General features: G+C 44.0%; 1 protein-coding gene across 2 annotated transcripts in view; it reads left to right on the plus strand.

Moving 5' to 3' along the window:
* Positions 1 to 24859, plus strand: part of st6galnac5a (ST6 (alpha-N-acetyl-neuraminyl-2,3-beta-galactosyl-1,3)-N-acetylgalactosaminide alpha-2,6-sialyltransferase 5a) — a 62009-nt gene that overhangs the window by 7921 nt on the left and 29229 nt on the right. The window contains exon 1 of one of the 2 annotated variants that reach the window (XM_048602078.1): positions 21029 to 21142. The exons of the other annotated variant lie outside the window; for it this stretch is intronic. Within the exon in view, the coding sequence (XP_048458035.1) occupies positions 21134 to 21142 (9 nt within the window). The 5' untranslated portion in view covers positions 21029 to 21133. Of the gene's footprint in view, positions 1 to 21028; positions 21143 to 24859 lie in introns of those variants that run through there. 2 annotated transcript variants of the gene reach the window in all.

Raw genomic sequence — 24859 nt, forward strand, 5'->3', positions numbered from 1 at the left:
TGGTAGCATCCTGGGAACCTGGGTTCACATCCCAATATGGAAGATGATAGAATTTGAATTCAATTTTTTTTTAAAATCTGGAATTATGATAATGAATGAGTTGTTCAGGAAAAACCTGATCTGGTTCACTTATGTCCTTTAGGGAAGGAAACTGCCATCCTTACCTGGTCTGGCCTCCATCTTAACTGCCCTCTGGGCAATAAATGCTGGACTAACCAATGATGCCTACATCCATGAATGAATTAAAAAAAAGGGGATGTAGGAGCAGAGTGAGTGGGTGTAAATGCACATAAATAATAAAAGATGAGAGGACAGTAATAAAACATGCAGTATCCTAGGCTTTATTAATTGTGGAATGGAACACAAAAGCAGCAAGATGCTGTTTAAACTTGTACAAGACACAGTCTCAGCTGGAGTATTGTGTCCAGTTTTGGGAGCCACACTTTGGGAAGGATGTGAAGGAATTGGAGAGAGGTCAGAAGAAGCTGACAAAAATAATTCCAGGGATGTGACAGTTCAGTTATGAAGAGAGACTGGGGAAGAGGGAACTGTTTCCCTTGGAAATGGCAAGGCTGAGAGGAGATCTGATTGAAGTTTTCAAAATGACACGAAATCTGAAAGGATTGAGAATGACTGGACATAGACTTAAAATAATTGGTAAAAGTAACAAAGGGGAAACATTTTTGTATGAAGTGAATGCTTGTGGTTTGGAATGTGCTGCCTGAGAGTGTGGCGGAGGCAGGTTCAGTTGCTTGAAAAGGAAGAATATGCAGGATTACAAGGAGAAAGCAGGAAAATGAGGCAAGGTGAAATGTTCATTTGAACAGCTAACACAGACATGATGGGCTGAATGACCTTCTGTAAGAAATGTGATTCTGTGACAGATACAGAAAATGCTGGAGAATCTCAGCAGGCCTGGCAGCATCTGTGAAGAGAGAAACAGAGGTAACATTTCAAGTCTGGTATGACTCTTCTTCAGAACCAGATTGGAAATGTTAATTCTATTTCTTTCTCCACAGATGCTACCAGACCCCTGCTGAGTTTCTCCAGCATCCTTTGTGTTTGCTTCAGCCTTCCAGCATTCACACAATTTTGCCTTTATTCCTGTGATTCTGCGAGTAGGGCAGTCAAAGGATTTTAGAAAAACAATCTGTCCTGCCCACCTGAGAGGGGAGACTCGGGTTTAAGATCTTAAGCAAGAGACAGTACCTTGGACAGTGCAGCACTGCACTTGTCACCCTGGAGTACATCATGAGGTGAATCAACAGCCTCTGAACTCAGGATGATGACATTTCTCCCCACTGGGCCGACAGAACCTCACCCTGCACCTAGCAGCATGCTTGTAATGCTGTCTCTGATGAACACCACCCTCTCAGTCACTGCAGCAGGCTCACGAATCAGAGCTTCATAACCAGTGGACACTTAGTGGAGAACATTCACGTTTCTCCCACAGAGAACGGACACGACAAGGTTTAAAAAACGAAAGAACTGCGAGTGCTGTAAATCAGGAACAAAAACAAAGTTGCTGGAAAAGCCCAGCAGGTCTGGCAGCGTCTGTGAAGGAAAAAAATAGAGTTAACGTTTCGGGTCCGGTGACCCTTCCTCAGAACTGATGGTGGCTGGGAAAACGTCAGTTTATATGCAGAAAAACGGGAGGTGGATGGGGTAGGGAGTAAACGTTAGGATAGAGCCCAAATAGAAAGACAGTTGGACAGACAAAGGAGTTGCTAACGATCAGGCTGGGAGGGTGAATAGTTGTTAATGGGGACTGTTAGTGACTAACAACAGGGGGGTGTGAAATGGCAGGATGTGGTAACAAGGCCTGGTGTGTGTGGCTGGGACATGTGAGAGTGTAGGCCCTAAAATTATTGAACTCAAAACCACACTTAAACCACAAGGTTTAATCCTGTGGAACCTCAAATGGATTCAACCTCAGGCCAATGTCGAACACCACCCCACAACCCGGACCACATAGAAAAATACCTTTTAGGAGCAGCCTCTAGCCTGCTCCACCATTTAATAAGGTCATGGCTGATTGGGCTGTGTCCATCCCCAATAGCCATGGTCACCCATATTAATAAAGATCCTATCTACCTCTGCCCTAAAATATACGCTATAAGCCCTACTTCCATCCGTCTCTAGGGAAGCCTCTCCAAGGACTCACGCTGAAAATTCTTCCCCTCTCCGTTTTAAATGGGAGATCCCTGGTTTTCTTAAACTAGTCCTAGTGAACTAAGCAAAATCTGACCTTAACAGTGACACTGCAGTTTAATATCAGAACTTGTTGCAATGAGGTATTTCATTTCTTTTTGCCGTTGTATTCTACCCACTTTGCAGGGATTGTACTGATGGAACGTAGAATCATACAGTACAGGAGGCCTTTCAGCCCATTGAATCTGTCCTGCCAAAATTATGCTCCTACTTACAGCCATCTCACTTTCCCATATTAGGCCCTTGGCCTTGAATGTTATGACACTTCAGGTACTCATCCAAGTACTTTTCAGAAGTTGTGCAGTTTCCCACCTCAACTAACCTCCCAGGTAGTGCATTTTAGGGCCCTAACACCCTCCGGATGAAAAAGGTTTTCCTCAAATCCCTTCTAACCCTCCTGCCTTTCACTTTAAAATTAAGACCCCTGTTATTGACCCTTCGACCAAAATGAACAGCTGTTTCTATTTACCCTGTCCATGCCCCTCACCGCTATCTGGTCTCCCCTTAACCTTCTGTGCTCTGAACTTATCCAGCTTCACTTCACAGCTGATATACCGTGATAATTATAATAGCATTATCATGTTATTACAAATATAATCAGGACTCAAGGATTGGGTCAGGATGGGGATGTAAACACTCCACTCACCCGGATCGGGGAACACTGAAATTGCTGGGCACCACATTGTTCACCTTTTACCAGCTGGGTGGTTGTCTATAGTGAGAATAGACCTGCTGACTAGCCACAGTGACTGAACTCTTATCACTGAGTCTACAGCAGACACAGATACAGTGAACAAAGCCCCCACTGGTGTGAGTTTTGAGAAATCACAAATCCAGATCACCAGACCCTCCCAGGCATATGCTAACGCCAACGATGCATCATGCCTCAAATCACTCACTTATTACATCCCAGATTGTTGATTTCTGAAAGAAATCTGATCTAGTTCTCATTTTAATGACTCGATACAAACTACCCCCACCTCCCTGAGGAATCCAACCCCTAGCTTGGCCACTTGCTCATTCCAGAATTTGCCGGTTATTTTGCCGTCTAATTGCGTTGCTCTGGACAAGGTGAAACAGCTTGTCATAAATGTTATTTCCTCCCGTTAGCAACCACATCACCAGCAAATAAATTTCTGTTTTGTATCACTGTCACTTGTAACCTGACTCTACACCTGGGACCAATGCATCAAAGGTACGCAGTATATGTGATATAGAATGAAGAATGTACCCAGCAATTTGCAATACCAGGATCATTACTGGATTCTGCGATCCCGATGGAGTCTGATGCTAATTGATACGAGAGAATCTTGTTAGAGGAGTTATCATTACCATATTCATCAAGGTCTGTTTAAGGATTTGTTTAGTTCCAGGCAATTCAGATCATGTCCATGTATTTTAACACAGCGCTAACCTAAAAGAATATTTTCAACTAACACTATTTGGCTGGGTGTGAAGCAATAATTATTACTAGATTTTGCAAATTGAAACAATTTTTGTTTAAAGTATAATAACGTACTGGACTCCTTCAGATTGTCTCTCTACTTCAAGAAGTGGTTTATGTGTCCCCCCTTATTGTAAACGATTGATTGTCAAATTAGAAGGGGGTGAGGCTGTAGTCAGGCAGTGTATTTAAGAGGTGAAAGCCAGCATGGGTTCTTGCCATTGAGTCTTACCTAACTAATTTGTTTGAGTTAACGGAGGTATGTGGTTTGGTTGATATGGAGATATCTGTGGATCTTATTTGGACTCCCAGAAGTCATTCAATAAGGATCAACCAAGCAATTGTTAATAAAACCTTAGAACATTAGAAAAAGGAGCAGGATTATGCCATTAGTCTCTTGAGTGTGTTCTACCGTTCAGTGATGGCCAGTGTGAATCAAATTGTGTCCTTAACTCCACTTTCTTTCCTGCCTCCAATGAACCTTGACTTCCTTGGAATAAGATCCCTACAGTGTGGAAGCAGGCCATTCAGCCCTTTAAGTCCACACTGACCCTCTGAAGAGCATCCCACGCAGATCCACCTCCATACCCTATCCTCATAACCTAGCCTTTCCCAATTTACTAATCCATCCAACCTACACATCCCTGGACACTATGCGACAATTCAGCATCGTCCATCCATCTAACCTACACATAACATAAGAATATAAGAACTAGGAGCAGGAGTGGGCCATCCGGCCCCTTGAGCCTGCCCCACCATTTAATAAGATCATGGCTGATCTTTTTGAGACTCAGCTCCACTTACCCGCCCCCTCACCATAACCCTTAATTTCTTTACTGTTCAAAAATTTATCTAGCCTTGCCTTAAAAACATTCAGCGAGGTAGCTTCAACCACTTCACTGGGCAGGGAATTCCACAGATTCACAACCCTTTGGGTGAAGAAGTTTCTCCTCACGTCAGTCCTACATTTGCTTCCCTTTATTTTGAGGCGATGCCCTCTACTCCTAGTTTCACCTGCCAGTGGAAACAACCTCCCTGCCTCCACCTTATCTATTCCCTTCATAATCTTATATGTTTCTACAAGATCTCCCCTCATTCTTCTGAATTCCAATGAGTATAATCCCAGTCTACTCAGTCTCTCCTCATAATCCAACCCTCTAAACTCTGGAATCAACAGAGTGAATCTCCTCTGCACCCCCTCCAGTGCTAGTATATCCCTTCTCAAGTAAGGAGACCAAAACTGCACACAGTACTCCAGGTGTGGCCTCACCAGGACCCTACACAGCTGCAGCATAGCCTCCCTGTTTTTAAACTCCATCCCTCTAGCAATGACAGACAAAATTCCATTTGCCTTTTTAATTACCTGCTGCACCTGCAATCCTACTTTTAGCGATTCACGCACAAGGACACCCAAGTCCCTCTGCACAGCAGCGTGCTGCAATTTTTTACCATTTAAAACATAGTCCATTTTGCTGTTATTCCTACCAGAATGGATGACCTCACACTTATCAACATTGTACTCCATCTGCCAGACCTTTGCCCACTCACTTAGACTATCTATATCCCTCTGCAGACTTTCAGTGTCTTCTGCACACTTTGCTCTAGCACTCATCTTAGTGTCATCTGCAAATTTTGACACACCACACTTAGTCCCCACCTCCAAATCATCTATGTAATCTTTGGATTGTGGGAGGAAACCCACACAGACACAGGGAGAGTGTGGGAAGAAACTCCTACAGACAGTCACCCAAGGGTGGAATTGAACCTGGGTCCCTGGTACTGAGAGGTAGCAGTGCTAACCACTGAGCCACCGTTCCAATTTATAACTGGAAAGTCTATCTAATTCGGCCTTGAATATGTTCAATGAGCTAGTTTCCACTGCTCTCAACGGAAGCAAATTCCCAAAACTAACCACCTTCTGAAAGAGGAAATTTCTCTTCATCCCTGCCTTAATTGGGAGACTGTTTATTTTGGATCTAGGCATCCTTGCTGCCTGAGGCAAAACATCCTTGCATCATCTAATGATAAGTGAAAGTGGTTGGAATTGGAGGCAACCTGTTAACAGTGGTAGGTAATTGCTCGGTATTGGGAGACAGAGGGTAGAAATAAAAGATGCAAGCTCCAGCCAGCAGGATGTGACTAGTAGTGATGTCCTGTAATTCATACTGAAACCTCAACTTTTCACTGTGTCGACAGATGACTTTGATGAATCAGTAGGAAACACTATATCCAAATTCGTTGATGCATCCAGTCACAAAGCTGTACAGCATGGAAACAAACCCTTTTCCAAAAAAGGGTCCAGACCTGAAACGTCAGCTTTCCTGCTCCTCTGGTGCTGCCTGGCCTGCTGTGTTCATCCAGCTCTGCACCTTGTTATCTTCGATCCAACTAGTCCATGCCGACCAGATATCCTAAATTAATCTATCCCCATTTGGCCCATATCCTTGTAAACCCTTCCTATTCATTTACCCATCCAGATGCCTTTTAAATGTTGTAATTGTACCAGCCTCCACCACTTCCTCTGGCAGCTCATTCCATACACACACCACCCTCTGCATGAAAAAGTTTCCCTTTAGGTCCCTTTTAAAATTTTTCCCTATCATTATAAACCTGTGCCCTCTAGTTTTGGACTCCCCTTCCCTGGGGAAATTACCTTGGTTATTCACCCTATCCATGCCCCTCATGATTTTATAAACCTCTATAAGATCACCCCTCAGCCTCTGACATTCCAGGGAAAATAGCCCCAGTCTATTCAGCTTCTCCCTATAGCTCAAACCCTCCAACTGTGGCAGCATCCTGATAAATCTTTTCAAGTTTATCAACTTCTTTCTTATAGCAGGGCGACCAGAATTGAATGCATTATTCCAAAGGTGGCCTTACCAATGCCCTTACAGCCACAACATGACCTCCCAACCCCTTATTCAGTGCACTGATCAATAAAGGCAAGTGTCCCAATCACCTTCCTAATTACCCTGTCTACCTGTGACTCCACCTTCAAGGAACTATGAGCCTGTGCAACACTCCCCAGGACCATACTATTAAGTGCGTAAGTCCTGCCCTGATTTACCTTACCAAAATGCAACATCTCACATTTTTCTAAATTAAACTCCATCTGCCATTCCTTGGCCCATTGCCCCATCTGATCAAGGTCCCATTGTACTCTGAGGTAACCTTCTTCGCTGTCCACTACACCTCCAATTTGCTAACAATCCCTAATATATATACATCCTATTCATTTATATAAATGCAAAGAAGTTAGTCCACACAGTAAATAGTGTAAATGGGAACAGAAAGTTGCAGAAAGAACATTAATAGATTAAGAGAGTGGGTCAGCCTTTTGCAGGTGGAATTCCATGTGAATCATCCACATTGGACCAAAAAACACTTATTGAAGCACTTTCTAAATAATAAGAAACTAGAAGCTGTGGAGGGCAGAGAGATTTATGTAGCCATGTAGAGAAATCACTAAAAACGCATAGACAGGTACAAAAAAGTAATTAAAAAGCTAATGAAACATTAGCCTTTATCTCAGGAAAGCTGAAGTGGAAAGAGTTGAAAGTCATGCTGGTGATTTATATAGCTGTGGTTAGACTGCAGCCAAAGTACAATATCCATTTGTGGGCACTGCTCTACAGGACAAACATGTTGATTTTGGAGGGACTGCTATACAGATTCACCAGCAGGATTAAAAATGTTCATTTTTGAGGGTGTAGCAGTGTAAACTAGCTTGTTTTCCCTCCAGTATGGAAGATTAAGGGGTGATCAGATTGAAGTGTTTCAGGCTAAAAACCTGTATAGGGTGTATAGAGAAAAAATATCTTGAGGGCCTGGAGAATGGGGCAGGCACTGGGGGGAGCAGTGGGGACTGGGGGTGAGGTGCGTGGAAGCAGACTGTGCGGGTGATTTTGTACTCAGTAATTTGATCTATTGCAATCACATGTACCTAAGTACAGTGAAAAGCTTTGTTTTGTGAGCAGTACAGGCAGATCACAACAAACAAGGACACACCAATCATTGGGTGCTTAGACAGAGCGAGGCATACAAGGTTATAGCTGCACAGGTGGTGCACAAAGCAAGAACAGCATTATTTGAAGTTAGAGAGGGCCATTCATCAGTCTAATAGCGGCAGGGAAGAAGCTGTTCTTGAACCTGTTGCTGAGTCTGTTCAAACTTCTGATCTTCTGCCTGATAGAAGAGGTTGGAAGAGAGTATTACCGGGGTGGGAAGGGTCTTTAATGTTGGCAGCATTTCTGTGGCAATGAGAAGTGTAGATGGAGTCCGTGGATGGGAGGTTGGCTTCTGCGACGACCTGCATACAACTTTCTGTAGTTTCTTACGGTCCTGGACAGAAACAGTTGCTGTAACAGGCCGTAATGCACCTGGACTGCATGCTTTCTGTGGTGCATCTGTAAAAGTTGGTGAAGGTCCTTATGGACATGCTGAATTTCCTTAGCCACCTGAGAAAGAAGAGTTATCGTTGTGCCTTCTTGACTGTCGCATCTACGTGGGAGGTCCAGGACAGAGTATCGGTTATCATCACTCCATGCTCTCAACCCTCTCCACTCCACTTCGTTGATGTATTTAGGGACATGTCCTCCTCCTTTCTTCCTGAAGTAAATGATCAGTTCTTTTGGTTTGCTGACATTGAGAGAGAGGTTGTTATCATTCACTATGACACTAAGCTCTCTGTCTCCTCCCTGTATTCTGATTCATCGTTGTTTGATATCCGTCCTACCACGATGCAAACTTGTAGATAGCATACATACGGAATTTGGCTTTGCAGTCACAGGTGTACAGGGAGAACAGTAGGGGGCTAAGAACACGTACTTGGGGGGCTCCAGTGTTGAGGGTTATCATGGAGGAGGTGCTGTTGTCTATCTTCACTGATTGCGGTCTGTGGTACAGGAAGCTAAGGATCCAGTTGCAAAGGGCAGAGCCGAGACTGAGATCTCGGAGTTTTGGGATTAGTCCGGTCGGGATTATGGCATTGGAGGCGTAGCTGTAGTTGACGAGTAGAAGCCTGACATAGGCGTCCTTGTTATCTACATGTTCCAGGGATGTGTGTAGGGCTAGGGAAATGGCATCCACTGTGGATCTGTTTCACCAGGAAGCAAATTGCAGGGGATCAAGGCAGGCTGGGAGGCTAGAGTTAATGTGGGACATGAGCGGCCTCACGAAGTGTGTGGAGAGGGTGTGTTTGAGGGGGGCGTATGTTTAAAATTAGAGCTGGGCCATTCTGGGGTGAAGTCAGGAAACACTTCTTCTCGCACAAAAATATAGAACATAGAACGGTACAGCACAGCACGGCCCTTCAGTCCACGATATTGTGCTGACCTATTATCCTACTAAGGTCAATCTACTCTGCACACCCTACATTTTACTATCCTCCATGTGCCTATCCAAGAGTTGCTTAAAAGTCTCTAAAGTATCTGACAAGGTAATGGAAATCTGAAAATCACACTCCATAAAACAGCAGAGGCTAGGACGATGAAACGTCAAAACTGAGACAGACCTGGAAAGACTAAACTGACTGGTGCTCTCTCCTGTAACAAAGAGGAGGCTGATTGAGGTTTTTGATGGGCTAACTGTACGAGAAACATCCCTAATTGCCCTTGAAAAGGTGATGGTGGGACAGCTCCTTGAATCACTGCAGTCTTTGGAGGGTAGGAGCACTCGGTGATGTTATGAAGGGAGTTCCAGGATCTTGAGCCAGTGAGACTGACAGAACAGCGATATATTTCCAAGTCAGGATGGTGAGTAGCTCGGAGGGAGCTTTCGATAGGTGGTGTTCCCATGTATCTGCTGCCCCTTGTCCTTCTAGATGGTCACAGGTTTGGAAGTTGCTATCAACGTAGCCTTAATGACTTGCTGCATTGTATTTTGTAGATGGTACACACTCTGCTGCCACTGTATGCACTGCTGGGATTGAATGTTTAAGGCAGTGGATGGGGTGTTGATCAAACAGGCTGCTTTGTCCTGGATGGTTTTGAGCTCCTTGATAATTGTTGGAGCTGCATTCCTCCAGGCAAGTGAAGTGAATTCCATCGCAATCCTAACTTGTGCCGTGTAAATGGTGGACAGGCTTTGGGGAGTTGGTATTGATTGCGATCTGAGAATGATGTGGAGGTGCTGGTGGAGGGACAAAGTCAGAAATCGCACGACACCAGGGTATAGTCCAAAAGGTTTATTTGAAACCACAAGCTTTCGGAGCATCGCCCCTTTGTCAGGTGAAGTACAGACACTTTACCTGATGAAGGAGCAGCGCTCCAAAAGTTTGTGATTTCAAATAAACCTGTTGGACTACAACCTGGTGTCGTGTGATTTCTGACTCAATCTAAGAACGGAATCTAACAACATGGAAGTTTTGCTACAATTGTGTGGAGCATTGGTGAGACAACATCAAGAGTACTGTGGGCTGTTTTGGTCTCCTTATTTGAGCAAGGATTTAGTTGCAATAGAAGCAGTTCAGAGAAAGTTCACTTAACTCATTCCCGAGATGATGGGGGTTATCTTATCGAACAGAGGTGAGTAGATATCTTTAAACTTCCCGTTAGGGCATACTATGATACATGTCTGGGGAACGTGGGACTTGAATCCAGACCTTATGGTACGGACACTATCACTGCCTCTCTAGAAAGGATGAGTGGGATTGATCAATGCTCATCAGAGTTTAGTACAGTGAGCGGTGATCTTAGTTTGATCAGCTGGATACCAGGAAGGTGTTTCCTCTTGTGCAGGAAGTTAGAACTTGGGACACAGTTTCAAAAGCAGAGGCCCCCATTTTAAAATGGAGACACGGAGAATTTTTTTCCTCTCAGAGCGTTGTAAGTGTGTTCTCCTCCCCAGAAAGCACTGGAGGGCCGGGTGACTGAATTTATTCAAAGCTGAATAAAAACTGAAAGAACTGCGGATGCTGTAAATCAGGAACAGAAACAGAAGTTGCTGGAAAAGCTCAGCAGATCTGGCAGCACCTGTGAAGGAAAAAAACAGAGTTAATGTTTCGGGATAACAAGGTGATCATTCCTCAGAGTTCTGTTTTTTCCATCACAGATGCTGCCAGCCCTGCTGGGCTTTTCCAGAAACTTAGTTTTTATCCAAAGCTGAGTTGTGTACATGTTCCATAGAGGCTTAATGAGGAGCAGACAGGAAAGTGATAATCAGGCCATAGCCAGATCACTTGTGACCTTATTGAAGCTCGGAGGGTTGAATGGTCTACTCTTCTCCCCATGTCCTAGGCCTGTGTCCTGTGAGCCAGTAGTCACCATAACAGCTCAAAGCCTCTGGCCTGCATATGTACCCACTGCGTTTATGTGGTTGTCCTAGTTACTGGTCAATGGTTTCCCCAGGGTGTTGATTTCAGGGAATCCTGTAATACCCTTGAACATCAAGGAAAGATGCTTGGATTGCCTTTTTTTAAAAGACCTTTAGGGAAGGAAACTGCCATCCTTACCTGGTCTGGCCTACATGTGACTCCAGACCCACAGCAATGTGGTTGACTCTTAACTGCCCTCTGGGCAATTAGGGATGGGGCAATAAATGCTGCCCTAGCCAGTGATGCCCTCATTCCGTGAATGAATAAAGAAAAAAAATTCTCACATGTTGGTGACTGTCATTGCCTGTCACTTGTGTAGCAAGAATGATACTTGACACATAACAGCCCAAGCCTGGGTGTTGCCCAGTTTTTACTGCATCTGAACTGTATCTGACGAGTTGTGAATGTTGCTAAACATTGCTGAACGCCCCACTCCTCACCTTATGATGGGGGAACGTCATTGATGAAGCAGCTGAAGATGGTTGGGCCTAGGACGCTGAGGAACTAGTGCAGCGACTCACAAAAGAAAGACTTACCTCAAATATAAAAGCACAAAACATTGGTTAGGACACTCGAGGAGTGCTACCTAAGAGCGCTGGGCATCCTAATGTACTCTGGCGATCAGAAAATCTACAGTGAAGGTTCAAAAGAATGGAAAATCTTGAGAGATGGGATAAATATGTTTTATAAAATCAGTAACACAGAACATTGGCTCAAGATAATCACCAAAATAATGAAAGAACAATTTAGAGATTTTCTTTCACATGTTTGGCTTTTGTAATGCTTCACCATTAGGGTTATTGAAACTGGGAAAAGTACACTTTCAAAGAAGCCAATTAAAAGATACAGGGATAGAGAAAGACCAGGGAAATAGGATTACATTAACCACCTCCAGTGAAAGAACTGACAAAGGTGTGATGAGCAAAATGACCTCTTTCTTTGCAATATATTCCAAGGTGTCTAATGGAGCAAGCATCATAGTGTGGATCCTCATTTATCTTTGGAAAACCTCAGGAGCCAATTTTAGTGATGGGTTCATTTAAAGCACAGAATCTGACAGCACAGAAAGAAGCCATTTGGCCCATTGTACCTGTACTGGCCTAAAACTGTCCAGTAGTCCTATTCCCCTGCTGATTTTCCCTTTAGCCCTGCAGTATGTTCTTCATGGGGATTTGTCAGTTGTTATTGCATCCAACACCCTTTCAGGCAGCAGATTCCAGATCATAACAAGATGAATGAGAACGCTCTCCTCACCTGACTTCTCCATCTTTATTCAGTTACCCTATACGTCTTCTCCCAATGTTCTTGGCCTTCCTACTAGCAGAACATTTGGGAACTGAATTTTTGCCCGATCCAGAGCTGGGTTCCCATGCAGGAACGGCCACACTATCCATTTTTTTTCATTGGAAGATGGACTTTCCTCAGCATTCCTGACTCCATGCTATTTTCCTCTGTCTTTTTTGCAGCTAGAGGAATGCCTACTGTGCAAAGCAAGCAACCAAGCCCCGCTGAGGCTTAGTTCCTCACTTTAAAGGGGGATCGAAAATCAAATGCCCCCACCCATCTACACACCCTTCTAGTTGGTCGTGCAGGATTTGGAAACCGATGACAAGGTTTGAGAGTTTGTGAAGAAAATGGAAAGTCTGCTGAGCAGAGAGACATAGGGATTTGGGTAAATAGTTCTCTGAAAGTTGTCTGGATTTAGATTTTTAGACTTTACATTTAGATTTTATTGTCACATGAACTCAAGTACAGAAGTACAGGAATACAATGAAAAGTGTATAATGTCGAGACAGACTTACAGAATACCGAATGGCCTGGACAGAGTGCATGTTGGGAAGATTCTTCCATTGGTAGGAGAGACTAGGACCCGAGGCACAGCCTTAGAGTAAAGGGAAGACCTTTTAGAACGGAGATAAGGAGAAACTTCTTGAGCCAGAGAGTGGTGAATCTATAGAATTCACTGCCACAGAAGGCTGTGGCAACCAGGTCATTGAGTATATTTTAGACTGAGATGGATAGGTTCTTGATTATCAAGAGGATCAAGGGTTATGGGGAGAAAGTGGGAGAATGAGGTTGAGGAACTTATCAGCCATGATTGAATGGTGGAGCAGACTCAATGGGCCGAATGGCCTATTTTCTGCTCCTATGCCTTGTGGTCTTATGGTCACCACACATGGCACCATCTTAGGGACCAAGGTACCCAGGCACAGAAAAAAGCTTAGGTACAAAGTAGCAAGAGAAACAAGAGTTAAAAAGTTAAGCATTACTTCACAGAATAGTAGAAAAATAAAGAAATAGGTAATAGTTTACATTAAAGTCTTTCATAGTTTAAATTAGGAAAATAAATGGATAAGTTAAAAGTTCAACAGGGGTAGTTAAGAAGGTGTTTAGCACGTTTGCCTTCATTGCTCAGACCTTTGAATATAGGAGTTGCGATGTCATGTTGAGGTTGTACATGACATTGGTGAGGCCATTTCTGGAATACTGTGTGCAGTTCTTGTCACCCTGTTATAGAAAGGATATTATTAAATTGGAGAGGGATCAAAAAAGATTTATCAGAATGTTGCTGGGAATGGATGGTTTGAGTTTTAAAGATAGGCTGGGACATTTTTCAGTGGAGTGTAGAAGGTTGAGGGGTGACCTTATAGAGATTTATTAAAATATGAGAGCCATAGATAAAGTGAATAGCAAAGGTCTTTTCCCTAGGGTGGGGGAGTTCAAAACTAGGGGCCATATTTTTACGGTGAGAGGAGAAATATTTAAAAGGGACGTGAGGGGCAATGTTTTCACATGGAGGGTGGTTCGTACGTGGAATAAACTTCCAGACGAAGTGGTAGATGCAGGTGCAGTTACAACATTTAAAAGACATTTGACAAGGTACGTGGATAGGAAAGGTTTGAAGATATATGGGCCAAATGCAGGCATAGTTTGGTTTGGGAAACATGGTCGGTATGGACGTGTTGGACCAACAGGTCTGTTTCCATGCTGTATGACTGTATGAATCAGGAACAGTCTGACTGTAGGTGTAAAATGTCACCACACCATCACATATCACCGTTATGTGCCGTATTGCAACATAAATGTAAATGTGTTATTAATACAGTTATTCAACACATGGGTCTAACCTGAAAGTGTAAGTTAATTCTTACATTGATTTTTGTATTCAATGTGTTGTTCCAATGAAGAAAGTACCATACTTCTCTGGATATTTTCTGTCAGCCTGTCTACCATCTTTTATACTTTAAACAGAGTGTTAGCTCTGACTGATACTTTGTTTTTGAAAATACTGACTGCTGCCACTTGAAAATTATCCAATTATCTGCTTACGTTGATTGAGAAACACTCTGCTTTGAAATTAAACATCTATTCTTTCTATCTCAAGGAGCAGTTTGTTGTTTGGACAGCTGTGAATATTATGAATGCATGGCTGAGTTTCAAGTGCTAATGGGCTTTAGTATAGAAACGTTTTCTGAGAACCACTGACAGCTTTAAGGGGTTATTATAACAGATTGCACCTTTGGTGCGAATTCTGATTGGTTGACAGAGACTAATAGACCCTTTAATGAAAAATAATCCATATACCCATCAGTGAGAAGGTCTGCCAGATCAAGTACCAATTGGGTAATTCAGTACCAACCAGTGTTCCTCTTAGCCTATCAAATGCTGTGGCCAAGACGTTCCACCCCATTTGCCAGCCAATCACAGACCAGCAGCTACTGTGAGATCTGGTGAGTCATTGGAGGCCTAGACTGTTCAGCCATGAAGACCATCACCATTGAGAAGCTTTCTTAAGGGGAGATTGTGTGGTGGGGACCATGGGGCAGAGGGACGTTTGGGGGGGACGGTGGGAGGGGATTTAGAAACAGGGGCAGGAGGTTGGCTTTTAGTGACTGCCTAAATTGGGGCAAATGATGCACTGCTCATGCCACTCCTGCATGCAGACTACCCTGATACCCTTGCTGGGACAGCAACCTCTGTTCCTGTCCCCTAGGAAGGTGGGTAATCGAACTGGTGGCTGGATAAGACTCTTAAGTGAGATGTAGGTGTCACCCTGTGGGTCAGCATTTATTGCCCTTTGTTGTCGTTGAGAAGCGATGGTGAGCTGCCATCTTGAACTCTGTAGGCCATGCCATTAGGGAGAGAATTTCAGGACTTTGACCCAGCAGCAGTAAAGGAATGGTAATATATTTCCAGGTCAGGATGGTGAATGGCTTGGAGAGGAACTTTTGTGCGGTGGGGTTCCCATGTATCTGCTGCCCTCGTCCTTCTAGATATAAGTGATCGTGGGATTAGAAAGTGATGTCTAAGGATCCTTGGTGAATTTCTGCAGAGCTTGTTGTAGATTACCCACGGTAGTCACTCTCACCTCACCTTTGGAATTCAGCACTTTTGTCCAGTTTGAACCCACTGTGGTTAGGAGCTGAGTGGCCCTGGCAGAACCCAAACTGGGCAACACTGAGCAGGTTATTGCTGAGCAAGTGCTGATTGATAGCACTGTTGATGACACCTTCCATCACTTTACTGATGATCAAGAGGAGACTGATGGGATGGTAATTGGCCGGGATCGATTTGTCCAGCTTTGTCCACATTGTTGGGTAGATGCCAGTGTTGTAACTGTACTGGAACAGCTTGGCTAGGGCAGCGGCAAGTTCTGGAGCATAGGTCTTCAGTACTATTGCCGGAATGTTGTCAGGGCCCATAGCCTTTGCAGATTAATTGGCTATTTAAAGACTTTAATGGTTGACAGGTTAAGAATGTCAAACACAGACCTTCCCCAACCAGAGTTTAATCACTGAGATAACGGGAAAGGGAGTGGTATCTCACCAGTGCCAACTTATCTGATTACTTGTCCTTCCTGCCACCTCCCTCAACACTAATAGGGAGTGGGAGTTTACCGTGAACATCCAGAAATCGCCATCATTTGTTCATTTTAAATCTGAGATTGGTCAATAAATAGCTATCAAACATAATCAGGGAAATGAGACTAAGGTGGGTCAGATTGCAGAACAAGCATGAAAAGCAGCAGTAGTAGGAACTGCAGATGCTGGAGAATCTGAGATAACAAGGCCTAGAGGCCCGAAACGTCAGCCTTCCTGCTCCTCAGATGCTGCTTGGCCTGCTGTGTTCATCCAGCTCTACACCTTGTTATCCATGAAAAGCAGCGGAACAGGTTTGAGGGGCTGAATGGACTCCTTGTGTTCTTATGCTCCTTGGTATCAACTGTAACTTGCAGTAGGGAGTCTAATTTATTTCATTATCGTTCAGGCAAAGTATTGGCAGATTTAAAACTGAAATGAGGTGGAATTGCTTCTCTCAAACAGTCACAAATCTATGGAATTCACTCCCACAATGTGAACAGCAGGTTGTGATTATTAGGAATGCATGGCTGAGTTTCAAGTACTAACACAGGGAATCCTTCTGAAAACAAATGATGACTTTAAAAGGTTGTAATTACAGATTGGTGTGCATTCCAGTGAATCAATTTAAAGAGGAGATAAACAGATTTTTTAAAAATTATCAATTCTAATAGAATGGCCGTGGAGAGCAGGCAGAAGAATGGAGTTGAGACTGATGTGAGATCAATCATGATCATTTTAAATGATGGAGCAGGCTGGAGGGGCTGAATTCCCTCCCCCTGCTTCTAACTCTTGCATTTCGTTTAACAGGGTGAAGACAACAGTTTCTTGAAACATAAAGCTGACGAACGAATCATTCAGCAAATGTGAACTGAGGGACAATATCTTCTTCCCTTCCACCTCTCCCCAATCCCTCCCCAACTGTTGGGCTTTTCAACCTGCTGGGCTTTCCCAGCCGCTTTGAGCACAATATTGGAGCTGCCCTTTAAATTTGAAAGAGACTTGAGGAGAGGTGGTGAGCATTCTGAAAAGATGAGGGATAAGAAAAAGGCAGCAAGCTAAAGGTGGTGACATTTTTTGGAACATACTCGATGTTCATTGACTGAACTGAGGGAAGGAGGATCACTCAATCAAATCGGGCCCTGTCTAGAAGAACAGAAAGGCGGCAGGGCTTTTGGGTGTGCGATTTTGGAAACTTGACTCCTTAAGATCAATTTCTCCTGAAGGCTACATATAAAAGACAACAAAAGTGCTGAGGTTGGGAGACAATAGTAAAGCTTTTAAAATTAGCTGGAAGGCTGTGTCAACATTGGTTTTGTTGCAGGGCCATTAGACAGGCAATTTCCCACTGCAGTTGTAGTTTGGTCAATAGACTCTATTCTCTATCTTAATATCATTCTTTGACAACCATCCCAGCAGCTGTACATTACAATGATATGTTTGCTTTTCCTCCGTTATTCTGTCCATGTCTCACTCCATTGTTTCTTCCATGTGACTGATTTTTACTTAGCAATCGTCGCTCCCTTTGATTGATTTGAGATTTTTTTTTCCTTGCCTTGGAATTGAATAAAATCCCTCCTGCTTCTAGTTTTTGCAGGGTTTATGCAAAAGATGAATGTTTAATCACTTGAGCCTTAGCTCGTGGGTAACTCTTGAGTCAGAAAGCTGAGCACAAAAACCCTATCCTGAGCTTCACAGTGACGCTGACAGAGGTGCCGTCTTTCCAACAACACACTCTCCCTCATTTCGGATGATGTTGCATACCCCATGATGCTATATCGAGCAGAATAAAAGGAAAAGAACAACCAGCATTTATGTAAAATAAAGAACTGCCAATTCTGGAGATCTGAAGTAGAAATTGCTGTAAAAACTCAGCAGATCTGGCAGCATCTGTGGAGAAGCGAAAAACAGAATTAATATTTTGAGTCTAATTTTTTTTTCGATATTCATTCACAGGATGAGGGCATCGCTGGCCGGGCAGCATTTATTGCCCATCCCTAATTGCCCAAAGGGCAGTTCAGAGTCAACCACATTGCTGTGGGTCTGTAGTCACATGTAGGTCAGGATGGCAGTTTCCTTCCCTAAAGGACATTAGTGAATCAGATGGGTTTTTCCTGACAATCAATTCATGGTCATCATTAGATTTTTAATTCTAGATATCTATTGAATTCAAATTCCACCATTTACCGTGGCGGGATTCGAATCCGGGTCCCCAGAATATTACCTGAGTCTTTGGATTAACAGTCCAGCGATAATACCACTAGGCCATTGTCTCCCTCTTATGCCCCTTCTTCTGAACTGATACCAGCCAGGAAGCAGTGGTATTTATGCCGAAGGCAAGGTGGGAGTTTGAGGTGAGCAGATAGATTGGGGGAAAGAGAGAGAGAGCTACGAAAGGGGAGGGGATGGTCTCATGGTGTTATCACTGATCTGTTAATCGGAGACCCTGGTAATGTTCTGGGAATCCAGGTTCCAATTCTGCCATGGCAGATGGTGGAATTTGAATTCAATTCAATAAAAACCTGGAATCAAGTGTCTAATGATGACCGTGAATCCATTGTCGATTGCTAGACAAACCCATTTGGTTCACTAATGTCCTTGAGGGAAAGAAATCTGCCATGTTTATCTAGTCTGGCCTACATGTGACTCCAGACCCATAGCAATCTGGTTGACTCTCAACTGCCCCTGGGTAATTAGGAATGGGCAATAAATGCTGACCCAGCCAGCAACCCCCACATCCTGTGAATGAACGAGAAAAAGGGACTAGGATGTGGGGGTCATTAAAAAACATAAAGGATGGAATCAGGCTTGGAAGTTGTTGAACTTGATGTTGAGTCCTAGAGGCTGCAGGGTCCCCAAGTGGAAAATGAGATGTTTCTTTTTGAGCTGACGCTGAGGTTTGCTGGAGCAGTGCAGTAGCCTGAAGCAGAGATGTTGGCACGGGACCGTGGTGATGTGTTGAAGTAGCAGGAAACTGGAAGCTCAAGGTCATTTTTGGGACAGAAGATAGGTGTTCCAAAAAGCATTCACCCAATCTATGCTATTTTTCCCCAGTGTAGAGGAGACCGCACTGTGAGCAGCGAATGCAGTAGACGAGATTGTGGAAAGTGCAGGTAAAGTGTTGCTTCACCTGGAAGGTATGTTTGGGCCTTTGGATACTGGGGAGGGAGGAGGTAAACTGGCCGGTGTTACATCTTCGGTGGTTTCAGGGGAAGGTGCCGTGTGGCTGTTGGGGTGGTGTGTATGTGTGCGTTGGAGGTGAAGGAGTGGACCAGAATATCCTGGAGGGAGTGATCCCCACAGAAGGCTGACGGAGGATCTTGTGATTGGGGTGTGTGGGAATACGTGTCTGGTCATGCCATCCTTACCTAGGGGGCAGTTGAGAGTCAGCCACATTGCTGTAGGTCTGGAGCCACAGGTAAAGATGGCGGATTTCTTCCTTCAAGGACATTAGTGAACCAAATGGGTTTGTCTGGCAATCGGCAATGGCTTATGATCTTTTGGATGCAAAGGCTGATGGGATGGTAAGTGAGGACTAGGGGACCTTATTGTTGTTGTGGGAGGGAAGAGAAGGGGTGAGGGTCAAAGTCTAGGAGATGGGTCCGTGCAGCTGAGAGCCCTGTTGTCTACAGTGGTGGGGAGTCCTCAGTTGAGGAAAGAGGTGGAAATTTCTGAGGCTCTTGCCCTGCAGAAAGTGGTTTCACCAAAATAGATGCAATGGAGACAGAGAAACTGAGAGAATGGCATGGAGTCCTTACAGGAAGCAGGGTGTGAGGATATGTAGTCAAGGCAACCATGGGAGTTGGTGGCTTTATAGTGGATATTGGTGGGCGGTCTATCCCCAGAATGGAAACAGAAATGTTGAGGAAGGGAAGGGAGGACCGGGGCAGGGTGGAAATTGGAACCAAAATTGATAAACCTTTCCAATTGCGGACAAGAAAAGGAAGCAGCACCGATGACATCATCAATAAATCGAAGAAAGAGTTATGGTTGGGGGCCGGAATAGGACTGGAACAAGGAATGTTCCATGAACCCCACAAAGATGCGACATATCTGGGGCCCATACAGTTAACCATGGCCAGCCCTTTGACCTGAAGAAAGTGAGAGGAGTTAAAAGAGAGGTTGTTCAGAATGAGGATGAGCTCGGCCAGGAAGAGGAGGAGGTTGGTTGTGCGTGGGGTCACTTCACGCCTTTTGTCCAGGAAGAAGCAGAGAGCCCTGAGACCATCCTGATGGGGGAAGGAGGTGTAAAGGGATTGCACATCCATGGTGAAGAGGAGGTGGTTAGAGTCCACAAACCAAAATTTTGAAACTTATGTAAAGTGTCAGAGGAATGGTTGATGTAAGCGGGGAAAGTCAGGACAAAAGGAGAAAAATCCAAGTCAAGGTAGGAAGAAATAAGTTCCTTGGGGTAGGAGCAGACAGAAGCAATAGGTCTGCCCAGGCAGTCCTGTTTGCGGATTTTGGGGAAAAGGTACAAGCGAGCTGTATGGGATTGGGATGTATGAGCTGGGAGGCTGCGGGGGGATGAGATGAGATTAGTAACAGTCATGGACACAATGTTCAACGGTGGGGTCATGATCCAAGAGCTATCGCTGAGCTAACACTGAGCCCCTGCAATGTACAGCAACAGCGCTATCTTTGTTGCCAGGCTTGATGACAAAGTCAGGATTGGATCAGAGAGCATGGAGTGCAGTCAGTTCAGACGGATATGGGTTTGAATGAGCAGAAAAATTGAGACGACTGATGTTACGTCAACATGTTCTCAATGCACAGGTAAAAGACCAGAGGGAGGGGCCGAGGTGGAGGGAGAGTGTTGAAGGTGTGTGGGATGGGAAGAGGACTCCTGTCCAAAGAAATGGGCGCGAAGGCAGAAATAATTTTAAGATGAGTTAGATATCATGTCGTGCCCAAACTTCATTAAGGAGGGAGCTCAGCAGGATAGAACTAGGACCTTTGCTGAGTACAGAACGTTCAGCATCAGAGAGTGGGAGGTCAGAAGGGATAGTAAATAGACGGCAGGAGGTGGGGATGGAGTCAGAGGGAAAGGGTGTAGAGGGATATTCCAGAATGGGTGCGACTATCAATAAGATGTTGCATCTTTTGTTCCTTAATGCCGAAAAGTAAGAGAAACATTGTCTTATTACAGCTTTGCAGAAGCTGGAGAATGAAGTGGAACTGAGGGGGTGGCAGGCGGGGCGGGTGCAGGACAGCTCTGAGCCAACGTGAGGCGCTGCTGACGGAGAGAGCGGTTGAATGTGTGCATATGGCGACGCATGGCACTGAGGGGTGCTAGATATAGGACAGATGTCCGAGGTAGGTTCTTTACTCAGAGAGTAGTAAGGGCGTGGAATGCCCTGCCTGCAAAAATAGTAGACTCGCCCACTTTAAGGGCATTTAAATGGTCATTGGATAAACATATGGATGATAATGGAATAGTTTAGGTTAGATGGGCTTCAGATTGGTTTCACAGGTCGGCGCAACATCGAGGGCCGAAGGGCCTGTACTGCACTGTAATGTTCTATGTTCTATGTTCTATGAGTGTGGACCTCATGAACAACTGCCTGGAAAATGTTGTAGATCATAGAACTGCCTGTGATCCTGGGTGGATTTATGCATTTGAAGAGTCATGCAGCACAGAAACAAATCCCTCAGTCCAACCAAGTTACTTAAACTGAACTAGTCCCACCTGCCTGTGTTTGACTCTTATCCCTCTAAAACTTTCCTATTCGTGTACTTATCCAAATGTCTTTTAAATATGGTAACTGTACCTGCATCAACAACTTCCTCTGGCAGTTCATTCCACATATGACCCAACCTGTGTGTGAAAAAATTGGCCCTCAGGTCCCTTTTAAATCTTTCTCCTCTCACCTTAAAAATACGCCCCCTGGTTTTGGACTCCCCTAATCTAAGGAAAAAATGTTTATTGTTCACCTTATCTATACCTCTCATGATTTTATAAACCTCCTATAAAGTCACCCCTCAACCTCCTAGGCTCCAGTGAAAAATAAGCCCATACTTATAACACAAACCCTCAAGGCTCGGCAACATCCTGGTGCATTTTTTTGGAACCCTCTCCAATTAAACAATATCCTTCTTAGAGCAGGGCGACCAGAACTGTACACAGTACTCCATTTTGCCTTTCATGGCCGTTGGATGTCCCAAAGCACTTTACAGCCAGTTATGTTTTTTTCAGTCATTTCTTGCTTTAGATGTTCCCTGCCCCCTTCCAACATCATGGGAAATACAGCAATCAGTTTGTACACAGCAAGCTCCTATCTGAACGGCAGTACTAACTGATATCATGGAATCTTGTACCTCCACCTCAGAGAGAAAACAGGGTTTTCCTGCGCAATACTTCATCCAAAAGGCCTTTGTAAGACTTTGGAGCAGAGAAGGCCATTCAGCCCATTGAGTCTGCTCTGCCATTCAGTGAATTCATGGCTGATCTGATAATCCTCAATTCCACTTCCTATAAACCTTGATCCCTTCAGTGATTAAAAATCTGCCTATCTCAGTCTAGAATATGCTCAACACTCATACACAGACTTATAATGTTCACTTATCTGACAGTGCCACACTGTCTTGGTTCTGCACTATCAGCCATGCTTTTTATGCTCCTGGACTGGAAACTTACTGATGTCTAATTGGGAGGGAACCAACAGAGCCATAGCTAATGCCCTACCTCACTGTACTTGGTGCCTGCACCAATATTTATCCCACAACCAAAATAGCTCAAAAGAAAAGCTAGTGATTTAACTCATTGTGTTGTGGCACCCTGCCCTGCATAAATGAACTGTTTCACCTCTCTACATCACAGCAGCGATCAAAATTATCATACACTCACACAATACAAAAGAGACCCTTTGGCCCTTGAGATCTGTACTGACTAAAACTACTTTAAAATCTGCGCTAGCCCCACTTTCCAGCACTTGCCCATAGTCTTGAATGTTATTACTCTACCAATTATACCAGTTAATATCTGGGACGTTGAAATCCTGTAATATAATTATTGTTGTTACATACCTCAGTGAATTGTCTACATATGTGGTCCTGTATTGCCCGCTGACTGTTTGGAGGCCTTCAATATACTCCCAGTAGTGTGCCCGCCCCCTTTTTATTCCTGCATTCTATCCACAAAGCTTCATTTGAAGACCTTTCCAAGATATTGTTCCTCCTTACTGCAGTTACTGACTTCTTAACGCAACAGTACCTTCTCTTTTACCCGCTTCTCCTGTTTGGCCTGAAGATCCTATAGTCTGGCATGTTGAGTTTCCAGTCCTGCCTCTCCTTCAATCACATCTCTGTGATGGCAGTAACATGGCAATTCCACACATCAATCCACATCCTTAACTCACTGTCTTCCTTCTAATACTCCCAGCATTAAGTAGAGCCTCACATTACTTCCTTGCGACTCAACATAACTGAACTCCCTCTGTCCTGGTTCCTTTACTCTAGTATACCGTGTCCCTATTGTACTAACAGTCTGTGTCCCCTCTTCTGCCGAACTGGTTTCAATTCCTTCCAACAACAGTGGCAGACTCACCCAAAGGGATAAAAGCCGAAAGGACTGCGGATGCTGTAAATCAGGAAGTTGCTGGAAAAGCTCAGCAGGTCTGACAGCATCTGTGAAGGAGAAAACAGAGTTAACGTTTCGGGTCCAGTGACCCTTCCTCAGAACTGATGGTGGTTGGGAAAACGTCAGTTTATATGCAGTGGGTGCATAATAACATTGGGTGTTGCATAGGGTCCTTCACTTGTGTGGAATATAAAATTATCATGGATTAATTATCTGCATATAAACTGATGTTTTCCCAGCCACCATCCGTTCTGAGGAAGGGTCACTGGACCCGAAACGTTAACTCTGTTTTCTCCTTCACAGATGCTGCCAGACCTGCTGAGCTTTTCCAGCAACTTTGTTTTTGTTCCTGATTTACAGCATCTGCAGTTCTTTTGGTTTTCATTGAATGGTGGAGTTGGTTCAAGGGATCAGTTGGCCTCACTCCTGCATTTAATTGATGTGTCTGTATCTTCGTGTATAGACAATGTGTGTTAATAACATTGGGTGTTGCATAGGGTCCTTCTCTTGTGTGGAATATAAAATTATCATGGATTAATTAACTAATATTTGTTTTATTGATCAGTTCATTGATATGCTAGGAATAGAATTTAGTCTTTGGCAGTGCAGCAGTTTGAGTAATTCTGAATTGTAAACTGCATGTTTAACAAATCTCTAAACAAAAACAGGTCAGTAGTATTTGGAAAGTGCGTATCATTAATAAAGAAGCAAAACTTTTGAATCACATCTGCAATTACTGTTGTTTGTGTAAATCCACTGAATGAACAAAGAGGTAGTGAGTGTAACAGTGGTCCAAATTAAAGAGGACCTATCCACAAACTTCAAGAAGGAAGCAGGAAATAGCGATGCGCAACTAATTCAGGATCAGGGTATGCAGAGTTTAAGCTGTTGCAGATGAAAATAGTTGGATTTATTGAGTCAGATGATCAGCATTTTGGGGCATAGTGGACAAAGGATTTCAACAATCAAGTCCAGAATTGGAAGTCAGAGAAGACATCTAACTGCGCAGGTGGTTGCAATGCTCGCAGGAGCCTAACACCAGACTAGATAAAGAACAAGATGGTGTGTGCTATTCTATCCAGAATCCAACTGGTGATGTATGATCAGTTTGGAGCTGTGAATTACACTGCAATGCGTTAATATCTGCTGCATGACAATAAAAGAGATTTATCGCACCCAGACAGTGTCAGATCTGAATGCCTTACAACTTTTACACGGGTAAGTGAGCTAATAGTGGGAGGATGTATACAGTAGATGAGTTAATAGTGGGACGGACTATAAAAAGTAGGTGAGTTAATAGTTGGGATTGTGTAGAGTAGGTGAGTTAACAGCAGGGGTTGTATAGAGGAGGGGAGTTAATGGTCGGGAGTTTATAGGGTAGGGGAGTTAATTGTCAGGGAGTTGTACAGGGTAGGGGAGTTAATGGTCAGGGAGTTGTATAGGGTAGGGGAGTT

Source organism: Rhincodon typus, chromosome 10, assembly GCF_021869965.1.
Source record: "Rhincodon typus isolate 14 chromosome 10, sRhiTyp1.1, whole genome shotgun sequence".
Classification (NCBI taxonomy): domain Eukaryota; kingdom Metazoa; phylum Chordata; class Chondrichthyes; order Orectolobiformes; family Rhincodontidae; genus Rhincodon; species Rhincodon typus.